Source organism: Ceratotherium simum, chromosome 25 (genome assembly GCF_057802395.1).
Source record: "Ceratotherium simum simum isolate JZ-2026a chromosome 25, ASM5780239v1, whole genome shotgun sequence".
NCBI classification, from domain to species: domain Eukaryota; kingdom Metazoa; phylum Chordata; class Mammalia; order Perissodactyla; family Rhinocerotidae; genus Ceratotherium; species Ceratotherium simum.
In genome coordinates, this window is record NC_141924.1 from 29,054,746 (window position 1) to 29,081,588 (window position 26,843).

At 36.3% G+C, this 26,843-nt stretch overlaps 1 protein-coding gene across 3 annotated transcripts in view; it reads left to right on the forward strand.

Moving 5' to 3' along the window:
• Positions 1-26,843, forward strand: part of EEA1 (early endosome antigen 1) — a 127,822-nt gene that overhangs the window by 60,311 nt on the left and 40,668 nt on the right. For all 3 annotated transcript variants that reach the window (XM_014779605.2, XM_004417951.3, XM_087449112.1), the window contains 4 exons: positions 11,368-11,706; positions 17,381-17,530; positions 18,539-18,658; positions 24,630-24,833. In XM_014779605.2, coding sequence (XP_014635091.1) covers positions 11,368-11,706; positions 17,381-17,530; positions 18,539-18,658; positions 24,630-24,833 — 813 coding nt within the window. The remainder of the gene's footprint in view (positions 1-11,367; positions 11,707-17,380; positions 17,531-18,538; positions 18,659-24,629; positions 24,834-26,843) is intronic.

A 26,843-nucleotide genomic window follows, 5' to 3' on the forward strand; every position in this document is an offset into this window, starting at 1 on the left:
AGTTTTTTTGTAACTCATTGAGTTTCTTTATGATAGCTCTTTTTACTTCTCTGTCAGATTGTAATCTTTTGTGACTTCAAGTTTGGTTTCTGGAGAGTTTTCGTTTTCATTCTGTTCTGCTGTGTTACTGTAGTTCTTCGTGGTGTTTGATGAATTGATCCTCTGCTGGTGCATTTTTGGTATTAATCACCTTTTCTTGTTTGGGTATGGCTTTGGTTACTTTGGTTCTTGTCGCCTGGGTCTCATGTTCCTCCACTGGCTCTCCACAGGCTTGGATACTGTTGTCCCATGCACCATTTGGGCTGCTGTTCCCCAGTTGTCTTGGGATGCTAGTTGCACTGCTGCCAGGGGTACTGGGTGTCGCTGTTGCTTGTGAGAGCCTGGAGACCCAGGGACTTGTATGCAGTTCCCACTGGTGGTGGAGTTGGTGTTGGGGATGCTGCCACTGGAGGTTGGGTGTTCCCGCTGTGTCTGCTTGCAGTTGTTTGTGTCAGGCTGCTGGCACTGCTGCTGCACCGACTTTCATGGACCAGTCCTGCTGGTCCTTCATGGACTGTGCCCCCACTGCTGCCCTGTGGGTGTTCACATGCACAAATGGGCTGCTGCCGCCCCCCCATAGGTGTTTGCGTGTGCACAGGGCTGCCATGAGCCATGTATTTTTTTTAGTGTTAAGTACATTCACATTGGTATGCAGTCAATTTCCAGAACTCTTTTCATCTTGCAAAACTCTAACATTATGCTCATTAAACAGCTCCCCAATCACTGCCTCCCTCCCACCCTTCACCACCATTCTACTTTCTACATCTATGAATTTACTCTTCTAAGTTAACTCTTTTAAGTAGAATTGTATAGCATTTGTCTTTTTGTGCCTGGCTTATTTCACATAATATGTCTTCAAGGTTCATCCATGTTGTAGCATATGTCAGGATTTCCTTCCTTTTAAGGCTGAATAATATTCCATTGTATGTATATATCATATTATCTGTTTGTCTGTTGATGGATACTTGGATTGTGTCCATCTTTTTGCTATTATAAATAGTGCTGCTGTGATCATCGGTATACAGATATCTCTTTGAGATCCTGCTTTCAGTTCTTTTGGGTATATACCCATAAGTAGAATAGCTGGATCATATGGTAATTCTGTTCTTGTTTTTTTGAGGAAATCTCTGTACTGCTTTCCATAGTAGCTGTATCCTTTTACATTCCCATAAACAGTACACAAAGACTCCACAATTTCTCCACGTTCTTGCCAACATTTATTTTCTCTTTTTGCTTTTGTTTTTTTTAATGGTAGCCATCCCAATGAGTATAAAGTGGTATCTCATCCTGGTTAATTAACATTTCTGTAATGATTAGGATGTTGAGCATCTTTTCATTTGCATCTTGGCCATATACTTTTAATTGGGTGGTTTGTTTTTTTGTTGTTGAGTTGTGGTTCTTTATATGTTTTAGATGCATTAGCCCCTTAGCAGATATCTGGTTTGCAACCATTTTCTCTTGTTCCTTAGGTTGGCTTTTCACCCTGTTGAAATTGTCTTTTTGTAAAAGTAAAACACTTGTCCTGTCTCCTCTACACTCAATACTCTACTAGAACTTCACTTCTGACCCCAGATGTGTGGATGTTCCACACATCAACAGTTCTATGACACCAGCTGGGTGTCCTACAGTTTAACTCAATTCTGACACTGTTTACTTGGAGATAGCGTCAGATCCCACAGACTAAGGGTTCCCTTCCACAGGACTGCCTCACCCCCCCACCCACACACACTTCAGACACCAATTGAAAGTACAGCTTTTTACCTATATTTCTGACCAACTGGCTTTAAATGGGAGGTTCCCACAACTCTCTCTTTGGGTTTGATTAATTTGATAGAGTGACTCACAGAACTCAGGAAAACATTTTGCTTACTAGATTACTGGTTTATTATAAAAGACTATGTAGGAGAGGAAGAACTGTTCCTCTACCCTCTATGTTCTTCTGGCTGGTCTAAGAATTAAATTGACGTGAGATAGAATAACAGGAGAAAATCAAACAAAGTTTAATAACATGAATATGTGGGAGAAACCCAGGAAAACTGAGTAACTTGCTAAAATGGCTGAAACCACCATCATAAAGACTGTCTTTAGCTAAAGACAAAGGAGGGTGTAGGGGATAGTGGTTTGGGACTTCAAAGGGGAGACACGCAATTCACATGGAGATGAAAAAGCAAATGTTTGGTAAACAGATGTTTGCCATACCTTGCAACAAAACAATGAAACATGGGGAGAACTTTCGTTAGATGGGCCCTGTTGGGTTCCTCCCTGTCTACCACACCTAGAGTTATCTATGGTGATGGCCCCTTCTTGGGACAGACCTTCTATTTTAAATTCTTTTAGGTAGTTATGGGGAAGGTCATAGTTTTTTTTCTGAGCCTTTTGTTCTTAAAAATAATCAAGCCAAAGAGACACATTTTGGCATGGCAAATTCTGATCACCCACAGCTATAACTCAGGAACCGCCAGATGGAAGAGATGCATAGGGCAAGATATGTGGAAAGGGTATGGAGCTCCCATGCTCTCTCTGGGCACTCTCCATGTGTTCACCAACCTGGAATCTCTCCAAACCCTGTCCTTTTAGGTTTTTGTAGAGGCTTTGTTACATAGCCGTGATGGATTAAACCATTGGCCATTGGTGATTAATTCAACCTTCTGTGCCTCTGCCCTCCCTAGAGGTGTGGGGTGGGCCTGAAAGTTCCAACTCTTTAATTGGGGTTGATTACCCTGGCAACTAGCACCCATCCTTAGGGGCTTTCTGAAAAATCACCTGATTAACAGAATCTTTTAGGTGGTTGAAAGGGGCTTGTTCTGAATAATAAAAGACACCTTTATTGCTCTTATTACATGGGAAATTCCAAGGGTTTTCGGAGCTCTGTTCCAGAAATGAGGGTGAATACCAAATGTATATTTCTTATTATAAATCACAATATCACACCTTTTGTGCACAAAAGTTTTTAATTTGGTATAATCCAATTTATCTGTTTTTACTTTTGTTGCCTGTGCTTTTGGTGTCATATTCAAGAAATCATTTCCCAATCCAATGCCATGAAGTATTTCCCCTATGTTTTCTTCTAATAGTTTTATGTGTTACGTTTAGGTCTTTGATCCATTTTGAGTTTTTTTTTTTTTTGCTTGAGGAGCATTAATCTTGAGCTAACGTCTGTGCCAGTCTTCCTCTATTTTGTATATGGGTCGCCACCACAACATGGCTGATGAGTGATGTAGGTTTGTGCCCAGGATCTGAACCTGCAAACCCGGGCCACTGAAGTGGAGCGCGCCGATCTTAACCACTAGGCCATGGGGCCAGCCCCTTGAGTTTTTTTTTTAATAGTGTAAGGTAAGGGTCTACTTTCATTCTTTTGCATATGAATATCCAGTTTTTACAGCACCATTTGCTGAAGACTGTCCTTTCCCTATTGAATGGTCTTGGTACCCTTGTTGAAAATCATTTGACCATGTATGTGAGTGTTTATCTCTGAGCTCTCTTTTCCTGTTCTGTCTTCAGGCTGATACCACATTGTTTTGACTACTGTAGCTTTTAAAATAAGTTTTAAAATCAGGAAATGTGAGACCTCCAACTTTATTCTGTGTTTTCTAATGTTAATATTTTTCTCTTTGTTTCTTTATAGATTAGCAAAAGATAATATTTAGTTTTGGGGCAGGGTAGGTATTGATTGTCAACCTACAAAACCAGAAACCAGTTTAAGAGGCAAAGTGTTCATTTGAGATCAAAGAATTGCAATTCAGGGAGCATAGATTCAGGTAGAAACCCAAATAGTGTCCCGATTATAGGAGAGGGGCTTAGGTTTTTATGGGGAACAAGGAGGATGAGATGAGTTATATTAAAGAAGAATTCATTGTTGCTAGATAAGGTAAGGCTAGGTTTGTACTTCATAGATTGGCTTGAGATTTTGTCATCAGGCAAAAGCCTAGACTTGTACTTCATTGGTTGGTTAGTGATCCAGTCATCAGCAAAGTCTGGGTCTATCCATCCTTACAAACAGAATATTCTTGTCCTTACTGACTTCTTGGAATGTTGGCAGTTTGGTCCAGTTTGGAAGATAAAGAAAACAAGACGTGCAAGGCAATTCCTCTGAAATGGCTGCTCTGGCTTTTTTTAGTATGGCTCCACTCATGTCATCTTTCACATAGTATTAGTACTTTTTTTCATGTCTTTACTTACTCTTTTGGTGGTGGGGGAGTAGGGAGTTATTAAACCCATTTATTCAAAAGTATAGTGAATTTGTTGGCTTTGCTTTAATAGCTTGAACCTAATATTTTGGTGAAATATAAAAAGGAAAAAATCAAGAAAGAAAACACAGTAGAAGGGGAAAAAGAGCTGAGTATACTTGGCTGTAAATGTTAAGCCTCCTGCTGAGAGCCAGGTGAACGAGCTTGGAAACAGATCCTCCTTTTGTTAAGTCTTCAGAGACAGCAGCTCTGGCCCAGAGCTTACTACAACCTCATGAGAGACCCTGAAGTAGAACTAGCCCGCTAAGCTGTTGCTGGATTCCTGACCCTCAGAAACTGTGTGAGATAATAGATAGAATTTTAAGCTGCTAAGTTTGGCAGTAATTTGTTGCTTGTGCCCTTGGCCAACAGTTCTCAAACTCCTTGATCTCAGGACTGCTTTACATTCTCAAAATTGTTAGGGATCCTAAACAGCTTTTATTTTTTGGGGTTGTATCTATGGATACTTACTATATTGGATATTGAAACATAAATTTAAAAAATATTTATTTATTTTAAATTTATTGTAAAAACATAAACCATTAAGTATTAACATAAATACCATTTCTTATGAAAAATGACTGTATTTTCCAAAACAAAAGACTGAATTTTCCACCGCAAAAGGTGGTGGTTTACATTTTTGCAAACCTCTTTAGTGTCCTGCTTTGTACAGGACAGATGGATTCTCATATTTGCTTTTACATTTAATCTGTTGTGATATGGTTGAAATGTATGAAGAAAATTCAGTCTCACAGATACATAGTTGGAAAAGGGAGGAATATCTTAACAGCCTTTTCAGATAATTGTAGCTATTTTTATTTGATGCTATACTGAAACTAGATAAGGTGTAGTCTTTCAAAAGTTAGTTACAATGTAGAATCTGAAACCATATCAATACAATTTCTATACTTTGTGATATTAAAATTCATTCCTCTATCTTACATTTGAGTGGATCTTTCCTGTGCATGATTTTGTAACAATCATGCATAGGTTGTAGAGAAAAGGGAACCCTCATTCACTGCTGGTGGGAATGCAAACTGGTGCAGCCTCTATGGAAAACAGTATGGAGATTCCTCAAAAAATTAAAAATAGAAATACCTTATGATCCAGCTATCCTGCTAGTGGGTATCTATCCATAGAACCTGAAATCAACAATCCAAAGAGGCTTATGCACCCCTGTGTTCATTTCAGCATTATTCGTTATAGCCAAGAAGTGGAAGCAACCTAAGTGTCCCTCGACAGATGATTGGATAAAGAAGATGTGGTATGTATATACAATGGAATACTACTCAGCCATAGAAAAAGACAAAATCATAACATTTGAAACAACATGGATGGACCTGGAGGGTATTGTGTTAAGCGAAATAAGCCAAACAAAGACAAGCACCACATGACTTCACTCCTGTGTGGAAGATAAACTAACACACGAACAGAGAGAACAGTTCGGTGGTTACCAGGGGGAAAGGGGTTGGGGGTGGGCACAAGGGGTCAAGGGACACATTTATATGGTGACTGACCAACAATAATGTACAACTAAAAGTTTGCAATGTTATAAACTATTATGACATCAATAAAAAAAATCACGTTTGTCAATATCACCATCAATCTCAAAATAGGCTTTAAGTATGAGGAAGTGTCAAGCTCATGGTGATGGATACAAGTTTTCCAAAATTCTGAGCTTCATTTGAAAGCTTGAATTTTATCATTGACAACAAATACTTTCAGTTCTGTTCTTTGAAGTGACAGGTTCTTTTCCAGCCCATGTCTGAATAATCATAGTTTGTCTGTCATTCTTTCCAGTAAAAATGGTGTTTCATGAAGAAAAAGCAACTAGCTCAGTTTATAATTTAATCACATAAATGCTTTTCCATGTGATAATTATATTATTCTTTGATATGCAGCAGAAGTGATCTATGCATACTTCCTATTTTTTCACACAGTTTTTCTTTTTCCTTAGCTGTTACAATTTCTGCAGCCATGAACATTCACATACAAATCTCACGCGTTTGTGCAAGAATTTCTCTGTTATGTACTCTCAAGTGAAATTGCTGGGTTGTAGGCCATGCACGTGCTCAAATTTACTAGGTAACCCCAAACTATTTTCCAGAGTAATTATACCAGTTTACCATTGTCCATTTCTCTATCGACTCTTGGTGCTGTTTTTTAAAATATATTTATTTATTTTTTTGTGAGGAAGATGAGCCCTGAGCTAACATCCATGCTAATCTGCCTCTTTTTGCTGAGAAGACCGGCTCTGAGCTAACATCTATTGCCAATCCTCCTTTTTTTTTTCCCCAAAGCCCCAGTAGATAGTTGTATGTCATAGTTGCACATCCTTCTAGTTGCTGTATGTGGGACGCGGCCTCAGCATGGCCGGAGAAGTGGTGCGTCGGTGTGCACCCGGGATCCGAACCCCGGGCCGCCAGTAGCGGAGCGCGAGTTCTTAACTGCTAAACCACGGGGCCGGCCCTGGTTTTTAAAATATAACCTTCTTCTGTGGCTTATGAAAATTACTGCGTCTCCCTTCCCTCTTTTTTTCTCCTGTCAAACTAAAATTACATTTTAGTTTTATGTTTGTCCCCTAGTTTGATTTTTAATGTCTTTGAGATCAGAGTTGACCTTCTGCCTCTTGGAAACTGACTGGGATGTGTACATGCAGTGGATGTTTATGATCAGTGTAATTTATTATGTATTTTTGAAGCATTAAATTATTAATAAAGGACATGATTTGACATTGATAGCCTGAAATGTATAGTCAGGTAATGAACACAGATTGTATGCACACACACACACACGTTATTAAAGGAAGTAATATGGCTATTTTAGGAATAATACATGGAATCAAGATGGTTTAGTGTGGTAAAACTGGAATATTTTTGAATAGAGAATAATCAGATCTTCTAATCTTAATAATCCTTACATAAGTATAAGACTTGACAATTTTATTTTCAAAGTGTTTTTCTGTTTAGGATTTGCTCACCAGTTAGAGCAAGTGCAGAGGAGCATCTACACTTTTTTATTATCCTTGCTATCTACCTCCCCCATTCTTCCTTACCCCATGTCCATGGCAAACCATATTGTTGACAGTGGTGATATTTAAGTGTTCTGAATTTGGAAATCTCTGTATATGGTCTTTTGAAGGCTATTACATAAAATGCCTTGGGCAGCTTTTGTGGGTCATAGGCAGCATCAAAGTGGATAGATAGCATTATAATATATAATAAATGGAAAAAATAATTGCTTTCGTGCTAATGTCAAGATTTTCAGCATTAAACCAGTGCTTTGTAATTAATTAATAGCTTTGAAAACTTAAAAACAAAAGGGCGATATTAGAGAACCTTCCTTCTTCGCTTCTAATAAGAATCATATTCTGATGTTTAAACAAAATTCTGCAGCTAAACTTAATGAACTATTTCCATATAAATTCTGAACGAAACCATATGCTTATTTATAGCTACTAATATAATATAGGTCATTTTAAGAGACTAAGTTATTTTTTGGATCTCACTTCTCACCCCTTTTCTGTCCTTCGTTGCTCTCCCCTTCCCAATAGTCCCAGTATTAAGGTGCTCATAAACTAAAGCAGTAGCCAGATATGGCAAATAGTTACATCGTGTGTATTCCCACTGTATTGCAAAGTGGTATATTGATATGAGCAGCATAGTACAGTGGTCAAAGGCGTGTTTAAATCCCATCTTTGCCACTGACTGGCTGTGACACCCTCTCCAAGTCTGTTTCCTCTTCTGCTAAAAAGTACTATAATACCCATTTGCCCCTTAGGATTGATATGAGTATTAAATAGATTAATAGATATTAAAGTGCTTAGACCAGTGTCTGGCTTTTAGTAAGAACCCCAGTGAATATTTTTTATTGTTTTTATTTGGTAAGTGTTGTGATACAGGGTTCAATCAAGACCAAGGTGGAAGTTTTCCTAGCTTACTGCCTAGTAAATCCGGAAAGGCTTTTGTGGAAGTTAGAAGTTTTTAGCTTAGTGTTTAAGGTTGCTAAGGAGCATTTCACATGGCAGAGGGGATAATGGTGTTTCATTTTGACAGCTAGATATACATGGGAAATGTAAGAGCACAAAATATGAGATGTTGGAGAGCTACAAGTAGTTCACTTTGTTCTTTCTCACCAAGCTATTTTGAGGAACAAATGAGATGAGATCCCTGAAATCACTTTGTAAGCTATCAGGCATTAAAAAATGCCATTCTTTTTGCGTCAATTCTCATTAGCTGGACAAGCAACAAGTGAATAATGGAGCCTTATACAGGGAAATTGTCTTTGTAGGAAGATATGTTGAGAGAACAATTGGTGAGAATAGCAAAAGAGGCCTGGACATTTAGAAGGAAAGAATTGTGCTTACCTAGTGATAATTATGTTATGAGTTAGGCTTAACATCCATTTTATAATTGAAACTTGAATAGGATATATTTTGGGAAGCACGAATTTAGACTGAGTGTCTAAATTGTGTTGTAAAAAATTTATTGGACTTAGAATGATCATATGTGACTGTGCCACTTGGCGAAGTCATATCAGGTGCTTTCAACTTTAGCTTCATCATCCGTAGAATGGAGATGATAATGTCTTACCTTATCTTTTGTTGTAAGGATTAATATGGAGAAGTGAAAGTACAATTATTATTTTCTTTAATGGATTCTACTGTACTTAAAAATAAATCAATCTTCAAAAACCATGTATTCACTATACTGTTTTGCTTCAGATTCCGTGGGAAGACTATAAGAAGAATGAAAACTTTGCAATACTAAGTATAGTTAGCCTTTTGCATGTAAAAATTATATAGTGTGAGTGGTTTAGGTTCTTTTAAAAAAAATTTAATTATCTCTCATCTGTGCAATGAAGCAGGTAGGTTTTGATTAATTTTTTAGGACAAGTGAATTTTAAACAGTCAGCAGTTGCTATGGTTTTTTATTTTGGTTTTTAAAGAGCGAAGCTGTCTGAAGGGTCATTTATGTATAGAACTGGTGGAATTACTTGGTCACTTTGTAAGTAAGCCTGTGGGGAAGAAGACTCACAAACTCATTACTAGCCTTAATTTTTGTAGCATGTTTTTAAATTATATCCTGTCCAAGTTCTCAGTATTTGTGAGCATGATTGCATTCATGAAATTCAGTAACTTAAAATTTTCTTTAAAAAGATGCAAAACATTTATAGATCAATGAATAGACTTAATTTAGCTTACAAATTCTAAAATAAATATTGTTTTCTTAAAAGAAAAAAAATGTAAAGTTACATCAAGAAAGATTTGGAGGGCCGGCCCCATGGCTTAGCGGTTAAGCGCGCGCGCTCCGCTACTGGCGGCCCGGGGTCGGATCCCGGGTGCGCACCGACGCACTGCTTCTCCAGCCATGCTGAGGCTGCGTCCCCCATACAGCAACTAGAAGGATGTGCAGCTATGACATACAACTATCTACTGGGGCTTTGGGGAGTAAAAGGAGGAGGATTGGCAATAGATGTTAGCTCACAGCCGGTCTTCCTCAGCAAAAAGAGGAGGATTAGCATGGATGTTAGCTCAGGGCTGATCTTCCTCACAAAAAAAAAAAAAAAGATTTGAAGTTACTAATCAGTAACACAAAGAGATGTTTATAAAAAGAGAATTTTCCTAACATACAGTTTGACCCAAAAGTATTTTTTTCTCTAGTCTTTTTGCTCCACCTGTTTTTTTTCTGTTTCTGTTGGTTGGTCAAGGCACACATCTCTTGGTTGATTTTGCTGCAAACTTCTCGTTGCTCTTCTTACTTGTAAGCTTATCTCCCATCTTTTCTCTCTTATATATACTTATATCATCTTTTTGGACACTGCTTTTTCTATAGGATATTCCTAGTTGTTAATTTACATTAACCCGCTTTTCCTCAGACAAGTGTTCAAGATCCTTTACTTCTGCCTTTCCCACCTTGGTACCTAGACTTACTGTTTCCCTTGAGGTAATAGTGTTTGCTGTTTCTCCACATGCAACTTGTTTGTCTGTTTCTTTGTGTCTTTTTGTATAGAGCAGATGGCATGAGTCATGTATACCTATTACTTAACTCCTCTCACAACTAAAGCTCAAACTTTATTTTCAGGTGATTGTAACTTACTAGTTAGCCCCACCTGATTTTGCTTGCTTTTTTTTTTAATAGAACTTATGCACTTAAAAAAATTGACACAGCTTTTGTATTAATCCATTTTTGCTTGCGCATTATGGTTTAACTTTCTTAGGAAAGAGTTTTTTTTTGGTGTGTGTCATTGAGATAATAGTCTGTTTAAAGGCCAGAGGTTTTGCCTGTCATCTACTATTTCTGTATTATCCCTTTCCAGCACACTTGACTCATTGAGTGCTTATAGTGGCTTCTTATCCTGGCTATCTTTCTTACAGAATTGAGTCAAGATTCTGATCCATATCTTGTGTGTAAATATGTTGACTTAAAATGTTCAATATTAATTGTAACAACTCCACTGAGACCAGACTTTGACATTTGATTAGGCTGGTTGGTCCAGATCTTTGGAGGTGTCATTTTTATATTTTGTGCTTGATAGTATTGAGTAAAATAACAAAATATAAGGCAGGTGAGTGATATTTTTAGATCACTATTTTTACACACCTAGAAAAAAATTTGACTTAGTCTTAAACTTGTTACTCTTAAAAATGTTCTTTATCAAGAAGAGCAAAAATAAGGAATTAGTAGGATCAGGCATATTAGAGCAGTGAATAGTATTGTTATGCTAAAACTCTTAGCAAAAATCAGAATTGCCATAGTAATAGTTTTTGATGATAGAAGGGTAATTTTAATTTCTCACTCAAATGGGAGAGCATAAATATGTTGCACACCTTAAAGAATCTAGTAGCTTTTAGTGTTTTCATTTTATGTCAAAATTTTGTTGGTAATTCTTATATTAATAGAGCTTAGCCAAGTAGACCAATAATAAAATGATATTAGTATGTAATAATTTAATTCTGCTTGGCTAGAATATTTTCACCGTTTTTATATTGTAATATTGACTAAAACATTTAGTAGGCAGTTGTACTGCTCTGAAGATTGTTTAAATAATTAGGATAATTAATTTTAGAAAAGGAAATAAACTGTTGAATTGATTATTTCAGAACTTGACTGAAAAGTTGCTGAAGAAAGAACTGGACTATACTCAGTTAGAGGAGAAATGTAATGAAGAATGTGTGAGTAAAAAGAATATACAAGCAAGCCTTCATCAAAAAGACCTAGATTGTCAGCAGCTTCAGTCAAGATTATCTGCGTCTGAGACCTCATTGCAGAGAATACAGGCAGAACTTGGTGAAAAGGGAGAAGCTACTCAAAAGCTCAAAGAAGAGTTATCAGAAGCAGAGACCAAGTACCAGCATCTTAAGGCAGAGTTTAAACAGCTACAACAACAGCGAGAAGAAAAAGAGCAGCATGGGTTACAACTCCAAAGTGAAATTAATCAAGTAAGAGATGTTACTTTTATTTATTGTAATTCCCCCTGTGGTTCCTTCTTAGTGTGTTTGATGATTATATGAGCATGATATAGTTCAGTAAAAAAACTGTGATTTTTAAAAGTTAACTCTTAATTTTCACAACCTGTTGTATTGAGTCAGATCTCATTTCCTTTAATTTCAATTTCCCTTAAGCTGAGAAAAAAATGATAGTATCTATCGTATGGTATTGTTGTGAAGTGTTTATGAATTAATACATATAAATTGCTTAGGATGGTACATGGTAGGTACTCAGCAGGTATAGCTACTGTAATTAATAATTGTTGACCCTTCTTTAATTTAAAAATGCTTATTTTTTTTTGTTACTATATTTTCAAAATACAGTTATTGTTAAACTAACAATATAAAAATCAGATATTTTAAAAGAAGAAAACAAATTAGTCCTAACAACTATTTTTTATAGGTAAATAATGTCTATCAATAAAGTTTAATACAAGTTTTGACTTTGCCATTAATTTTTAAATTTTGTATTCTAATTATTTATTATAGGTAACATTAAAAATTGGTTGAAAAATGGGACTTTGGGGGAGATTAAAGTCCTCAGCCACTTTTTTGATAATGTTCAACTATTTTCACTGAAATGGCAGTGATACTTGCTTTTGTGGCATCAATCCTTCTGACTTCTTCACCTGAAATATTCTTCCTATTCCTTATAAATCTACTTAGTTCACTTACCACTTTTCTGGAAATCCTTTTCTGAGCATTGTCACTTCTCACTCCACCCCGCAAAAGATAGCTTTAGCATGTACATGTCTTGATTGTTTTACTTACCACAGTATAGTATATTATCATAATTTATGTGTCTTTCTTCACTAGACTCTGAACCTTTGGGTGCAAAGACCACCATGTGTTATTAATTTTTTATCCTCACTACCTGGCACATTGCTTCTTAATCAGCAGATGTTTTAGTGAGTAAGTAAGTGAATGAATAAAGGCAGGCATTCATAATGGAAGGAAAGAGAGGCTTGGGGATATCAGTGAATAACTTAAAAATAACTTAGGTATTTGACTTTCAGTTCAGGTAAACAATTGGGCGTTTATGGTTTCTAAAAGACATTATGCCTTATTTGTTAGAAGTTACAGAAATGAAACGGTACCTACCTTAAATAATTATGTAAATCTCATTGAGGATAAGGCAAATACTATCCTAGACCAAAGAACATGAGAATTAGAATAAAATGATCTCATATGCTATGGGAATTTGGGAGAGTTCCTCTCCTGTTTTCTTCCTCCCATAGTACTTCATGTTGTCTAGTTATTTTATCTAGTTATGTGATTAAGAAAAGCTGTGTGTGAGAGACAGGTAGTGCTTGAAATCGTGAATATTGGATAGGGTTTGACATGTGGCAGTTTGAAGGCAGGAAGATCTTCCAGGCAGAAGGAGTACTGAGAGTAAACTAGTAGCAGGAAAGTAATATAAGAACCAGGAAGGGACACTGGTTTGCTTTTGGGATAAGGTATGTGTAACAGGAGTGGACTATTGTGACTGGAAAGAGCATTTGGAACTTTATTATGTCGGGTCTTAAATAGCAGGCTGAAGATTTGGGCTTTACTTGGTTGTCAGTGGGTGGAACAATATCAGGAATTTTTGAGAACCTACTCAAACACGTATTTTTATAACAAAGACTTGAATATGTATATGATTATTTGGTTTAGTCACCATTCTATACAAAATAAAGAGGTCATACTGAAGACCTTGAAGTGATACCGTTTATCTTCTTTCTTTCAGCATGCTGTCTAGATTCTACCTTCAAAGTATGTCTCAAATCTGTCCACTTCTCTTCATTTACGCTGCTACCACCCACAATCTAAGCCACCATCCTTGCTCATCTGGGCTACTGTGTTAGCCTTCTTACAAGTGTCGCTTCTTCTAGTGACCTCCTTAATCTGTTTTCCATACAGAAGCCAGAGACATCTTTTTGAAACACGAAAGATATGATATTGCTTTATTCTTCTGCTTAATACCCTCCCGTGGCCTTGCATTATACTTTGAGTTGAATCCAAATGTTGTACTTTGGCATGTAAGCCTCTGCATGTAGTATGGCTCAGACTCTGTCTTCAGCTCATCTCCTCCCACTGTGAAGCCATGTTGATTTCCTTTCAGTTCCCTGAACACACCAACACTTCAAGTGCTTTCCTGCTGTAGGTCCTTTGCCCATTTTTTTTTTCCTAGTGTGCTGTTGACTTCAGTTCTTCACAAGGCTGGCTTACAAGCCTTTTCCTCACTAAAGGCGTCCAGGACCACTCTATTTAAATAGTTTGTTTCCATATAGTCTAGACTCCTTCTTTATTTAAGCAAATATCTTCTTTCTTCTTCTTTATAACACTTTACATTGTATAATTAGTTTTGTGTTTACTTGCATATTGTCTGCCATTCCTGTTGAACTGTCACCTTAATGTGAGGAATTGTTTTATTCTGTACTCTATCAGACTCTATACTTAGGACTTTCAGTAAATATTTATTGAAAGAATGGAAGTGAACCTCACCTTAAACCTTTTTTCACTATCCTTAAAGAGTGTAGGCATGAACTGGGTTTGTTTTGCTCTCCACTGTATCCTCAGCACCCTTTTCAGTGCTGACAAAATTAGATAGCTGACAATTGTCAACCAAGGACTTGAAAACAAAATAGCCTATATTTTTCATATTTGTATTCATGAACACTTAGAACACTTAGGAAATAGCCAAAGATGTTCAGATAATGATTTGTTAACATAATTAAAAGATTAGATGTCATCAGTTTAATTTTTAAAAATTATCTAACATGCCATCTCGAATAACATAGTGGTTTATAAATGTGGATTTAGGGACCAATGCCTGAGTTCCAGTTCTGTGGCCTACAAGCTGTGTGCTCTCGGGCAAATTATTTAATTTGTGCCTCAGTTTGCTCATCTATAAAATGAGGATAATAATGGAACCTTCTTCATAGAGTTATTATAAAGATTAAATTAGTTAATATTTGTGAAACATTTAGAATAGGCCCTGGTACTTAGTAAACATTATTAGGAATATAATGAATTATAAGAATTATGGGGCCAGCCCTGGTGGCCTAGTGGTTAAGTTCAGTGCACTCCACTTCAGTGGCCCAGGAATGGTTCCCAGGTGCAGACCTACACCACTTGTCTGTCAGTGGCCATGCTGTGGTGGCAGCTCACATACAAAAAAGAGGAAGATTGGCAGTGGATGTTAGCTCAGGGCGAACCTTCCTCAGCAAACAAAAGAAAAAAGAAAAAGAAATTATGTATATAAGTTTATGCATATAAGTTTACAAAACTGGATTTATTAGGGAACATATACATATGTATGTATATCTCAAAATGTGACTTTAGGGTAGACCATTCTATTAATAATTCCAATGTGTATTATTTTTAGTCTTGATTTAACCTGTTTTTCTTTAACATATTTACTCTAAAATGGTATAGGCATCATTGTTTAAGTGATTTTGGCTTGCTTCCACCCTTGGGCAGCTTTGATTTGAGATTCATTTCTTTATTAAAGATTAGGGATTTATCAGGAATTGTACAGTAATGAATGACAAAATTATTTATAATGCATATCTCTTTTTCTCACCCCTTCAGTAAATCTTTACTTCAGAGCAATAGTTATCTTTAATTCATTGGTTCTCAACTCTATCTGTACATCAGAATCACCTGAGGAGATTTAAGATATTACCAATATCACAGCCTCACCTTTGATCCAGTTACATCATAATCTCTGGCATAGGTCTGGGCATTGGTATATTTAAATTTTTCCCCTGTGATTGTACTGTGTGGTTGAGATTGAAAATTGCTTTTTTTTTGCTGAGGAAGATTAGCCCTGAGCTAACATCCCTGTCAGTCTTCCTCTACTTTGTATGTGGGTTGCTGCCGTAATGTGGCTGACGTGTGGTATAGGTCTGCTCCTGGGATCCGAACCAGTGAACCCAGGCTGCCAAAGTGGAGTGTGCCAAACTTAACCACTACGCCATGGGGCCGGCCCCCAAACTGCTACTTTTTAAAGTATTGCTTTTCGGCAAGTAATTTCTGAACTTTCCTGAAACTAAATATCCTCTGATTCTTGTTATGAAAACATGGATTTCTGGGCTTCGGTTCAAATGTACTAAATAAACTTCTAAAGCAGAAGTCTGATTATCTGTGTATTAACAATGATATTAGGAGATTCTTATCCAACAAGTTTAGGAGCTAGACATGGGTGATGACTGTAAGAGATCAAGCATTTAGATGCTTGAAATATGAGTTTACTTTGAAGGCCTCCTTTCCTTTCACATATTAGGATTTCACATCTTTCTTTTAATGAGAAGGAGGTTTGGGTAGTTATTATAGTGCTAATTCACTGCGTTTTAAAAAGAAGTAGAAGAAGAAGAAAAAGGGGAGAGATGTCAAGGTGCTGGCTAACAACAAGGATAAATTAAGTGCATCCTCTTTAACTGTTACTCATTCCTGTTTTAGTTAGATGGAACTGTGTTTTACTTTAGAAATTAACTTTGGTTTTCTTCATTAAGGATAGGATAGATTCTGATAGCCACAGGTTGTTTCATAGCCTAAGAAAATAGTGGGTGTCTGCTTTTCTGGTAGAACTTTATTTTTCCTTGCCAACTATGAATTTTTATGCAGAAATATGCAAATATAGAGCATGTGAGTATAAATATGACACAAATATAGATTCTTAATACTTTCAGATTTAATATGAATAGTTTTGATTGAAAACAATTGTATGGAATGCTTCTTATTAAGTTTTAATTTGGCTGAGGCACGTGAGTTTGGTTTTATGTGTTATGAGGCTGGTGTATAGGAGCAGCACTCTTAGTGTATAAGCCCTGCCAAATGTCTTGCATCCTTATCTTATGCAACTCGTTTTTTGTTCTACACACCTAACACTTGTGTAGTAATTCTTCTGAAATTAATTCAAACTTTTCTCTTTTTTTAATGGAAAAAAAAGAAAAACAATAAACCTCCCCCCCCACCCACCGCCCCAGGAGAAACCAACTGTTATTTCTGGTAATGTTAGAGAAAGCGAAGAATTTGAGAAAGTGATGGTTCTTAGCTTCAGGGCAAATTCTCCTTTAGTTTTAACTGGTGGCAATTTTAAAGTCAATCAATAGGGTCACCTAATATTTTTTTTTAAATATTCTGTCCTCTATTTTATTTAGAAATTATATCCCAATTTGAGGACTTGGGAATGCTTTGTACTCTATTTAATACCCAAACATAAGAAGTCAATTGTGGTGATTCATTATTATGGAAAAACGAGTCACTGTGGAATTTTTAAAAAATACCGTGGAATAGGTCTGGGTTTGCCCTGAGTGTCTTAATTTTTAAGTTTTATGTTATTTTTTTAAGTTTCTCAAGTGATTCCAACACTTATGTCCAAACAAAAGCCTCTGGTTCACTGTATTTTTCTTAAGAGAGCAAAAAAATCGAAAACTGTGATGTTTAATCACAATTTCATGTGATTCATTGTAATTTGTGTGATTAAAATCCAATTGAATTTTAGGTTTCTTCAAAGTATCATGAAAGTTAAGATATTATACTTATATTGGTGAAAAATGAAACTTTGTTTGGAAAGTAGGTGGTGGTAGTGATGAGTGTGCATGTCTTTATACATATGTATGTACTTTTTTTTTTAAAGTTACATAGCAAGCTTCTGGAGACAGAGCGCCAACTAGGGGAAGCTCATGGTAGGCTAAAGGAACAGAGACAGCTTTCAAGTGAAAAGCTGATGGATAAAGAACAACAAGTGGCTGATCTACAACTCAAACTTTCTCGTTTAGAAGAACAGGTAAGCGAGCATTTCAAATGAGTTATATAATATGTAGATAGATTTGAGGCATCTTAAATATTGTTATGGTTAAATTTTTTCATTGTCAAGAGCTTTAATTGGACTTTTTCTTTAACTTTAAATTATGACATTTATTTCTCCTCAATAAAAACATCCTACTTATTAACTACATTAAATCGTTTTGTGGTTATTGTATTCCCTAAAGTTCTTAACAAATATTTACAAAGAAGACTACTCTTTCAGCTTTAGGCGGGAAAAATTCTGGCGGTGAACTTCTATTAGGCTGCTGAAGGAGGAGTCTTCCTACCCAGAAAGTACCACTTCCTAAGGAACAATGAAAAATGAACAGTTGATGAGGGTCATTAACGACACGTAGTGATGCGTATAAACTTTGAGTTTGCATTTGAGGATTTTCACTTTTAAAAATTGAAGCATAAGATTGAATGTTATCCTAATTAAAAGTGTAGTTGCCAAAAATGGTAACTATTATTTGGTTAAAGTAAAAGTTATCATTAAAGTATATCTTTATTAGAATTGAGCAGACATTGAGAGTTAAATTCTGTAGCTTCAGCAACAGGTTTTCCTCTAGACTCAAAATCTAGATGTGGTAGATGATTCTATTCTTTTCCAATATGATTGTTGTGGAAAAAAAATAAAACAAATATTGGTATTGTGGTTTAGATTATTGTTACAAAAAATTTGTATGTAATTAATTCCTTGAATCATATTAGTATATAAACAACAACAACAAATTAAATGCCAACCTGGAGAAAGAATTGTATTCCTTTTAGGATGAGAGTCTTTTTCCTAGGGAATGATTTCTTAATCATGAGATTAAGATTCTATAAGTAATGAGATATTGCTTTTAAAGTTCATTATATATATATAGTCTAAATTTAGTTTTCTTTTAGACTTGAGAATTGTGAGATTTGAAGTAATGCCAGATATTTATGAATGGATAGCATTATGCCTTCAAGTTGTCAACTGACAGTCTATACTTTGTTTAAGTTGAAGGAAAAAGTAACAAATTCCACAGAATTACAGCATCAGTTAGATAAAACAAAGCAACAGCATCAAGAACAACAAGCTCTTCAGCAAAGCACTACAGCAAAACTTCGAGAAGCTCAGGTAAATATTACTTTGAATTATTAGCCTTTTAAACAAAAAATTAGCCAAATCATTATCTTTTTGTTGTGATAAAACTAGATAATGCAAAATACTTGATTATGAAGGGCTTTGATAATTTTCAGTATCTGGATCTCAGAAAATCTTTTTCTTTTAATTGCTATGTTAAAAATTTGCTCTAAAATATTTTAAAATTACTTATATATAGATTTATTATAAGTAAATTACTTATAGAAAATATTTAAATTTATCAAATTTATGTACATAAATGTATTATTTATTTAAATTATTACTTATACATAATAAATGAGTTTTGTTTATTATTGTTTATTATTTTTAAAATGCCTTACTTGAAAAATAAAAAATGCTAATAAAATTTCCTGGTTTAGTTAGCCCAGTAACAAAAGAACATTTTGTGTTTCCTACAGTAGAACTTAGTGTTTGTTGATCATGTCTTCCCCTGCTTCAGAACTATCTTATGAACAGTGGAATTGTAGGTATAGAAAATATAAGTGATTGGGTTAAATTTATACAGATTCTATAGCATAGCTTAGAAGATTGAAAGAAGTTAAATTTTTGTTTTGTTACAGCGAGAGGAAGAGGGTGCCCAAATGTGTGAAATGAATTTGACTTTGACATTTATTTATTCTTTCAGTCTTTCATTAATTCATTCAACATTATTGAGCACTGTATGTCAGGCATCATGGTAAGCACTGAAAATAAAGAAATGAGTAAGACACGGTGCCTGCCTTCTAGGAAATGGCAATCTAATGATGTGCACACAGAAATAATGTTGAAGTTTGAAGCAGGCAATAAGTAATATGCCTCTCTTTCCCTTCTGAGTTCGGAAAGTGGCATGAGTCAGATGGATAGAGATCAGAATAGTAGTCATTTATTTGTTCTTTCGTTCATTCAGTCAACAAATAGTATTAATGTCCACTCGTAGCCAAGGAAGTGATTTTGTGGATATGGCAGTGAAGAAAGAGACAAAAATGTCTGTTGTCATGGAGCTTAGCGAGGGAGGCAAACAAGAGCCAAGGTAAATAGGCAAATATAGTGTGTTAGATGGCAATAAATGCTAGGAAGATGAAAAAAGGGACAAGGTGTAGGAAGTGTCTGGGGAGCTGGAGGTGGGACTGCAGTATTAGATAGGGTTGACAGGGAAGGCCTCTCTGAGAAGATGAAAAACCTGAAGGAAAGGAGGGTGTGAGCCATATAGTATCAGAGAAGAGCATCAGCATGTTAAAAGGCCCTGAGACAGGAGCATGTTTTAGGGAACATCAGGAAGCCAGTGGCTGAAGTGGTGTCAATAGAGATCACAGAGAGTCAGAACATGTAGAGCCTCTTAGGTAATTTTAAGGATTTTGCTCTAAGATGAAAAATCATTGGAGGGATGTGAGCAAAGGAGTAACATGATCTGACTTATAATTTCACGAAGTTACTCTGGCTGCTGTATTGAGAGTAGACTGTAAGGGCACAAAAGTAGAAGCAGAGAAATTAGCAAAGAGTCTACTACGATAATCCAGACGAAAAATGATATGGCTTGGACCAGAGTGGAAAAAGGGCAGGTGGTGAGAAATGGTCAGATTCTAGATATATTTTAAAGGTAAAGCTGACAAATTTACTGATAGATTGATGTGGGGTATTGAGAGAGAAGTCAAGGATGATTCCAAGGATTTTAGGCTTGGATAGTTGGAAGGATGGAGGTCAAGCAAGGTGAAGGCTGAGAATCCTATTGTATTTGGCAACATGAAGGTCATTGATGACATTGATAAAAGCAATGTGCGTAGAGAAGGAGGGACGAAAGCCTAGTGGAGAGGGTTCAAGAGCAAATGGGAAGAGAGAAGTTTGATACAATGAATATAGATAACTCTAGGAGTTTTACTATAAGGAGTAGCAAAGAAATAGTGTAGTAAAACTGAGGTAGAGAATTTGGCATAGGTCCTTAAGCCAATTGGGCTTTCTTATACTGTACCCAAGAATTAAATTTATTCACCCAGTCACAGACAAAACTGGAGATGACAACCTTTGACCTTCTTATAGGCAGGTTGTCTCTTAGACTGAGGGGAGAGCAAGGGGTTAGTTAAACATGCTTAGTTCCTTATTCCAAACTTTCCAATTACTTAAAGTCTCATTCCTTGGGGAAGAATAAGAAACATGTGGCAAAGAGGCCAGGCAAAGCCTTTCATTATGGAAACATGAAAAGTCCTAAAAACTAATTAGAGAGATGTAATACGTCTAGTTCTAGGTGTATATATGTATATAAAATTATTATGGTAGCATAGAGGACAGTTGTCTAACTCGGATAGAGTCTGGAAAAGAGCAGTCATTGAAAACTTCTTAGAAGTGACAGTCTGAGTTGCCAAGGATGCGTAGATGTTTCTGGGTTGCAAAGAGGGTGATAGTGAGGAGTATACTCGAAGTAGAAGTTACAAGCACAAGATACTGAAGCTAGTATGAACTAAACTGTTAGGTTTTGTTGGGGCTTAAAGTGTAGTTTAAAGATTAGTTAGAGAAGAGGCCAGAGCATTAGACATGGGTGAGTTTATGGAAGGCCTTGTGTGACATTTATCCTTGAAGATAGAAGGGTATTGAAGGTCTTAAGATAGAAGTGCCATAGCCAGATTTGATTTTTAAATAGGTTATTCTTGTGGTTTTATGGAAGATGGATTTCAGAGAGAGTATTCTGAAACAGGAGATCAGTTAAAAGGCTAATATATGCAGTAGTTTAGATGAAAAATAATAATGGTCTTATTTCAAGCAATTGTTAAAAAATGTTAGAGGGACAAATTTGAGTAATACTTGGGAGGTAAAATAAATAGGACTTGTTGACTTAATAGTTGTAGGGAATGAGAGAGAAAGGGAATGACTTCCAGATTGATAACATGGTGTGCATGGTAAATGGAGGTGTCATCAACTGTGTTAGTGAACATGAGACAAATGGCCACTTTTTAGGGCAATGTGATGAGATAGTTTTTGACATGTCTTGAGATACCTATGGGATATATTAATTTAAAGCTTGGAGGAGGGGACCATGCTGTATATATTAGCTGTGAGAGACATCAGTATATATGAAGCAAATGGGATTATTAGAATAGATGTGATCAGCCAGGGAGAGAGTATAGTGAGAAAAATAGACACCTGGTAACAGAAGACTTCTAGGAAACACCAGCACTTAAGGGATAGATGAGTAGAGGCAGAGCAGCCCAAAGAAAGAGAGACTGATCAGAGTAATTAAGGAGAACTTGCAGAGTGGAAGCCAAAGGACTAGGGAGAATCAAAAGTTGGGAGTAATCAGCAACTTCAAATGTGGATGGGGATGCCCAGTATGATAAATGAAAAATGTCCATTAGGTTAAGCAATTAAATAAATTAGTGACCTTTTAAAACATAATTTCAGTAAAGTGATAGAGGTGAAAGTATTATTTTTGATTAATGAGTAAATGAGAGATGAGGGAGTTGGGAAAGTAAATATGCATTACTTTTGAGATTTAAATGTGAATTGTATATAAAGACTGTGCAGAAACTGGAGTGGGGCTTGGTCTGGGAAGTGTTTTTGAGAACGAGAGATACCTGAACATGTTTATAGTCTAGGAGAAAGGAACTGGTAGAGAGGGAATAATTGAGGATATTGGAAAAGCAGAAGTGACTAAAGGAATAAGGTATTGATAAGCTATGATGTCACTGATATGAGTGGTGGTAAATTTGAACTTATCCTCTGAAGGATATCCTTTAAAGCTTGAGGAAAGGAGGCAAATATGGATATATATAGAATTTTATGGTGAGGGATGGAAAATGAAGGTAGATCATTCCTGAAATCCCATTTTGGGGGGGGAGGTGGGATAAAGTTGGAGATAGTAATAGTTAAATGTCAAGCAGGCAGAGATTAAGAATTTGGAGAGAATAGAGAAGCTTTTAAGTCATTATTGAGGGGGATGTTTGAGGGTGAGAAGCTCACTCAAGTGAAAGGATTGACAAGGTGATTCTGAGAATATAATGGAGGTTGGAGTCTAGAAATGTATAGTGGCACCAATCTGTGGAGGTTTGTGATTTTGCTCTAACGGTGCTTATAAACGTAGGTGTGGAGAAAGCACATTGCAACATTGATCTAGGACTGGGCTTTTTTAGAGTGGCTATGTTGGAAATTTTAGGGTGAAAGGAAATAGAGAATATAGTTGAAAGAATCCTTAAGGTTAGTTCGTATCCATATATGAAGTTCAGGAAGAGAAGCTAGGCGTATGCTAAATAAGCTAAAAGAAAATAGAGGTCAATGTCTCTTTGACATTGAAGAGCAGAAATGAGGTCCTGAAATTGGAGGATGGTCAGGAAGTTGTGGTCACAGAGTAGGATAGTTGAAATTTTTCATCTGGAAGAATTTCAGATGATTACAAGATCCTACGTGTGAGTGATTGAATAGAATGAGTAAAGGTCCAGAAATTAAGATGATATGAATGTTGAGGCTGTGCTCTTAATTCTGTATGTGTTTTGTATTTCCCAGGAAATTGGCAGAAATTGGGATTGAGAGAAAGACTAAATCAGGTCTCAAGTCTTCAGTGAATGAGGTAGGGTTTTATAGATGATAGCAACACAGAATAGAGGGTAGAATAAATAAATGACATACTCCCCAAAGCAGCATGAAGCTTTTACGTGAGAGAGAGAATAATGGCGGTAAAAAAACAGAAAAAAGTCAACCTCCCCTGCTTGCCCAGCAGAATAGTCCGTAGTATCAGAGAGGGTTGAGGGGGAATCAGCATCTGTAAAGGGAGAACCGAATCTCAGTTACTACTTGGAAATAGAGTGTTTTGGAAAAAACTTAGGCCTGGGACTGTGGTTCCAGAAGATTAGTGAAATATGGAGAAGAGGAGTCATTAATGGCAGGAACGGAGGATGAGAGCAGAGAGATTAGGTTGCCTTTCATCATTTTGTGATTGAAGCTTAGAGGGATGAGAGCCATGTTTGAAGTGACTGATCTCAAATATTTTAATATTGGCACAAATCGTTGAGGGTACCAAGTGGTTGCTGGCTCTGTTTCAGCAAGGTGTTGTGCACTACTATAGGGTTTGCAGAGGGGCTTGTTAGGGCCTTGTTCTGGATAGAGGCTCTCTGACTCTCTTAAAATGATTAAGGCAGAGGCAAAAACTGGTCAGATAGCTCCAAAACGTTAATGGGCATTGTTCTGGATGTAGGCTATTGAGTTGTGCTCTCTGTAACATTAAGGCCCTTGGTAAAGTAAAAGAAGAGGTGTGTTAGAGTGCAGTGATTTATTTTTCTATTCATTCAACAAATATCTTAGAGCATATGTATGTGTCTTGAATACATCAATGAGTAAAATAGATAAAAATCATCACCTTCATTGAGGATACGTTCTAGTGAGGGGACGGAGGGAGGCAGATACACGTGAAAAATAAGTAAATTAGGTAGTGTGTTAGAAGATAAATGCTGTGGAAGGAAAAAAACATTCAGGAGAGGAAGTATTGGGAAAGGCTTCAATTTTAAAGGTAATGGTAAGGATAGGCCTGATTGAGAAGGTGACATTTGAGCAAACATTTGAAGGAGAGGGAATGAGCCATGTGACTTTGTGAGGTAAGTGTTCCAGGTAGAAGAAACAATTAGTGCAAAGGCTCCAAGGTGGGAGTTAGCCTGGTATGATCAAGGAATAATGAGGAGTCCCATGTGTCTGAAATGGATTGAACATGAAGAGTAGTAGGTGGTGAGGTTGGAGTGTTAGAGTAAGAATGTGGTTAATTGAAGGTTTTTTTGTTAAATTCTAATTTATTATCAATAATATGGATTTGTATTATTAAATATGTAGTTCTAATTGTTTAATTAAATTTGCCATGTTAAAATGTAATGATTAGTAAAAAAATGTAAGACTGAGAGTTTGAATTGTAAAATTTATCATCAATCATTTTATGTTTGAGGAATAACATTTTTAGTTCTCTATCATTAAGGTAGTAGTTTTCAATTCTTTGCAGAATGATTTGGAACAAGTACTACGTCAAATTGGAGATAAGGACCAAAAGATCCAGAACCTTGAAGCCTTATTACAGAAGAGTAAAGAAAATATTTCCTTACTAGAAAAGGAAAGAGAAGATCTTTATGCAAAAATTCAGGCTGGTGAAGGAGAGACTGCTGTTCTTAACCAGTTACAAGAAAAAAACCATACGTTACAGGAACAAGTAAGCTTTTCAAATGTATTCTGTTTCTAAAATTTACTTTTATCTCTCTATATTTTGCTAAGTGATTTATTTAAATGATTCTTCATTCTAGTTATTTTTAGTACTTTTTTAATATTATGTATTTTTGACAAATACCATCTCATTTACCTTAGAGTAGGTTGCTATTGTAATAAAAATAAGTTAACATAATTTGACAAAGGAAATCTCAGTTTATGTCCCAGGATGCAATTTATTACCTGTGTAACCAGGAGCAAATCATTTCACCTTGTTAGCTCATTTGGAAAGTAGAGATGTTATTAATATATACATACTTGCCTCATGGCATTTTGTGATGTTTTGAAAAAATATATTTATAAACTAAAAGTACTAATCAAGTGTTAGTTGTTACTGCGTATTGGTTAATATACAGACTTAGTGGTTACTTATATTTTGATAATGTATATGTCTTTGAAATATATAGCTTGTAATAATTTTGGTAAGTTGCCTTATTGTTCTAACATTCCTATGTAATTCAAGAGAAACTTATAAAATTTAGCTTAATACATTTTCAAACAAAAGAATTTACAGTTGCTTATTTGGAAGAATTGTCCAATAAGAGAATTATAATTATCTAAATGAGAAAGTATTAAAGCAAAGTATCAGTAGGTCATATCACTTTTCTAATTTGAATATTAGACTACAGTCATGCGTCACGTAGTGATGGGGATACGTTCTAAGAAATTGTCAGTAGGTGATTTCATCATTGTGTGAACTTGACATCATAGAGTGTACTTATACAGACCTACACAGCTAGGCTATATGGTACTAATCTTATGGGACGATCGTTGTATACGTGGTCTGTCATTGACCGAAATGTTGGTATGCAGCGCGTGACTATATAACACAAATTTTTCCCTCAAGATTTCCAAGTTAGCCTTGGTTACCAGGTTTTATGAAGAATTCTTTAGAGTAGTAAGTTGCATACATTGCTTATCATACAAATATGACCAGAAAAACCTATGCATTTTTTTTTTGATGAGGAAGATTGGCCCTGAGCTAATATCTGTTGCCAGTCTTTCTCTTTTTCGCTTGAGGAAGCTTGTCCCTGAGCTAACATCTGTGGCAGTCTTCCTCTATTTTGTGTGTGGGACGCCACCACGGCATGGCTTGATGAGCGGTACGTAGGTCCGTGCCCAGGATCTGAACCCATAAACCCCAGGCTACTGAAGTGGAGCGCACGTACTTAACCACTATGCCACCAGGCTGGTCCCTACTTATGCATTTTTTTAAAGGAATAAATAAAAATAAATCTGTGTACTTCTACTTCTGGCCGTGTTGGAGTAACTGATACCTATTTAGTCTTCCCACCATAAACAACTAGAAAAGTGGGAAAAATGTGTAAAACCACTGTTTTCAGACATTATACAACAAGCAGTTCAGGGCTTTGATCCCTGAGAGAAGAGAAGCAAGTGAAGTGAACCTTTTGACCGCTCAGCTTTTGATCCAGAGACTTTTTCCAGACTGTGGTGCAGGTCAGGGGAGTCCAAGGAAAGCACAGTGGTCTCACTGAACTGAGGAGTGAGAAATTTTAGTGCAGGGAGGTTGAGGCAGCTCACATTTGCAGGGCAGAATATCAGAGAGGAGGGAACGATGGAGAGAAAAAGCTCCAGAAATTTGCATAGGGATCCACTTGAGCCTTTAGCTGAGTGCTAAGCTTTAGGCTTATAAGGTGGGGTTCCATGAGACCAGGCAATGAACAATTACTGCACGCTGAAAAATTATCAGAACTCACAGGGCTGGGAGATGTTCAAGTTCCAGCCAGTCAGAGAAGAAAGATGTGGTTAAACACTTGGGGGCATTCAGTAGAAACCCCAGAAATGTAACACCTTAGGAGTAAAGCTAAACTAGCCGTAGAGTAAAAGCTAGTGTACACTTGACCCAAAAAAGCATAAAAACAAGCCTTGAAAGGATCCAGCTGAATCACAGGTATATTAACTGCCTGCTTGAACCAAATTCAACATTCTTTGAAAG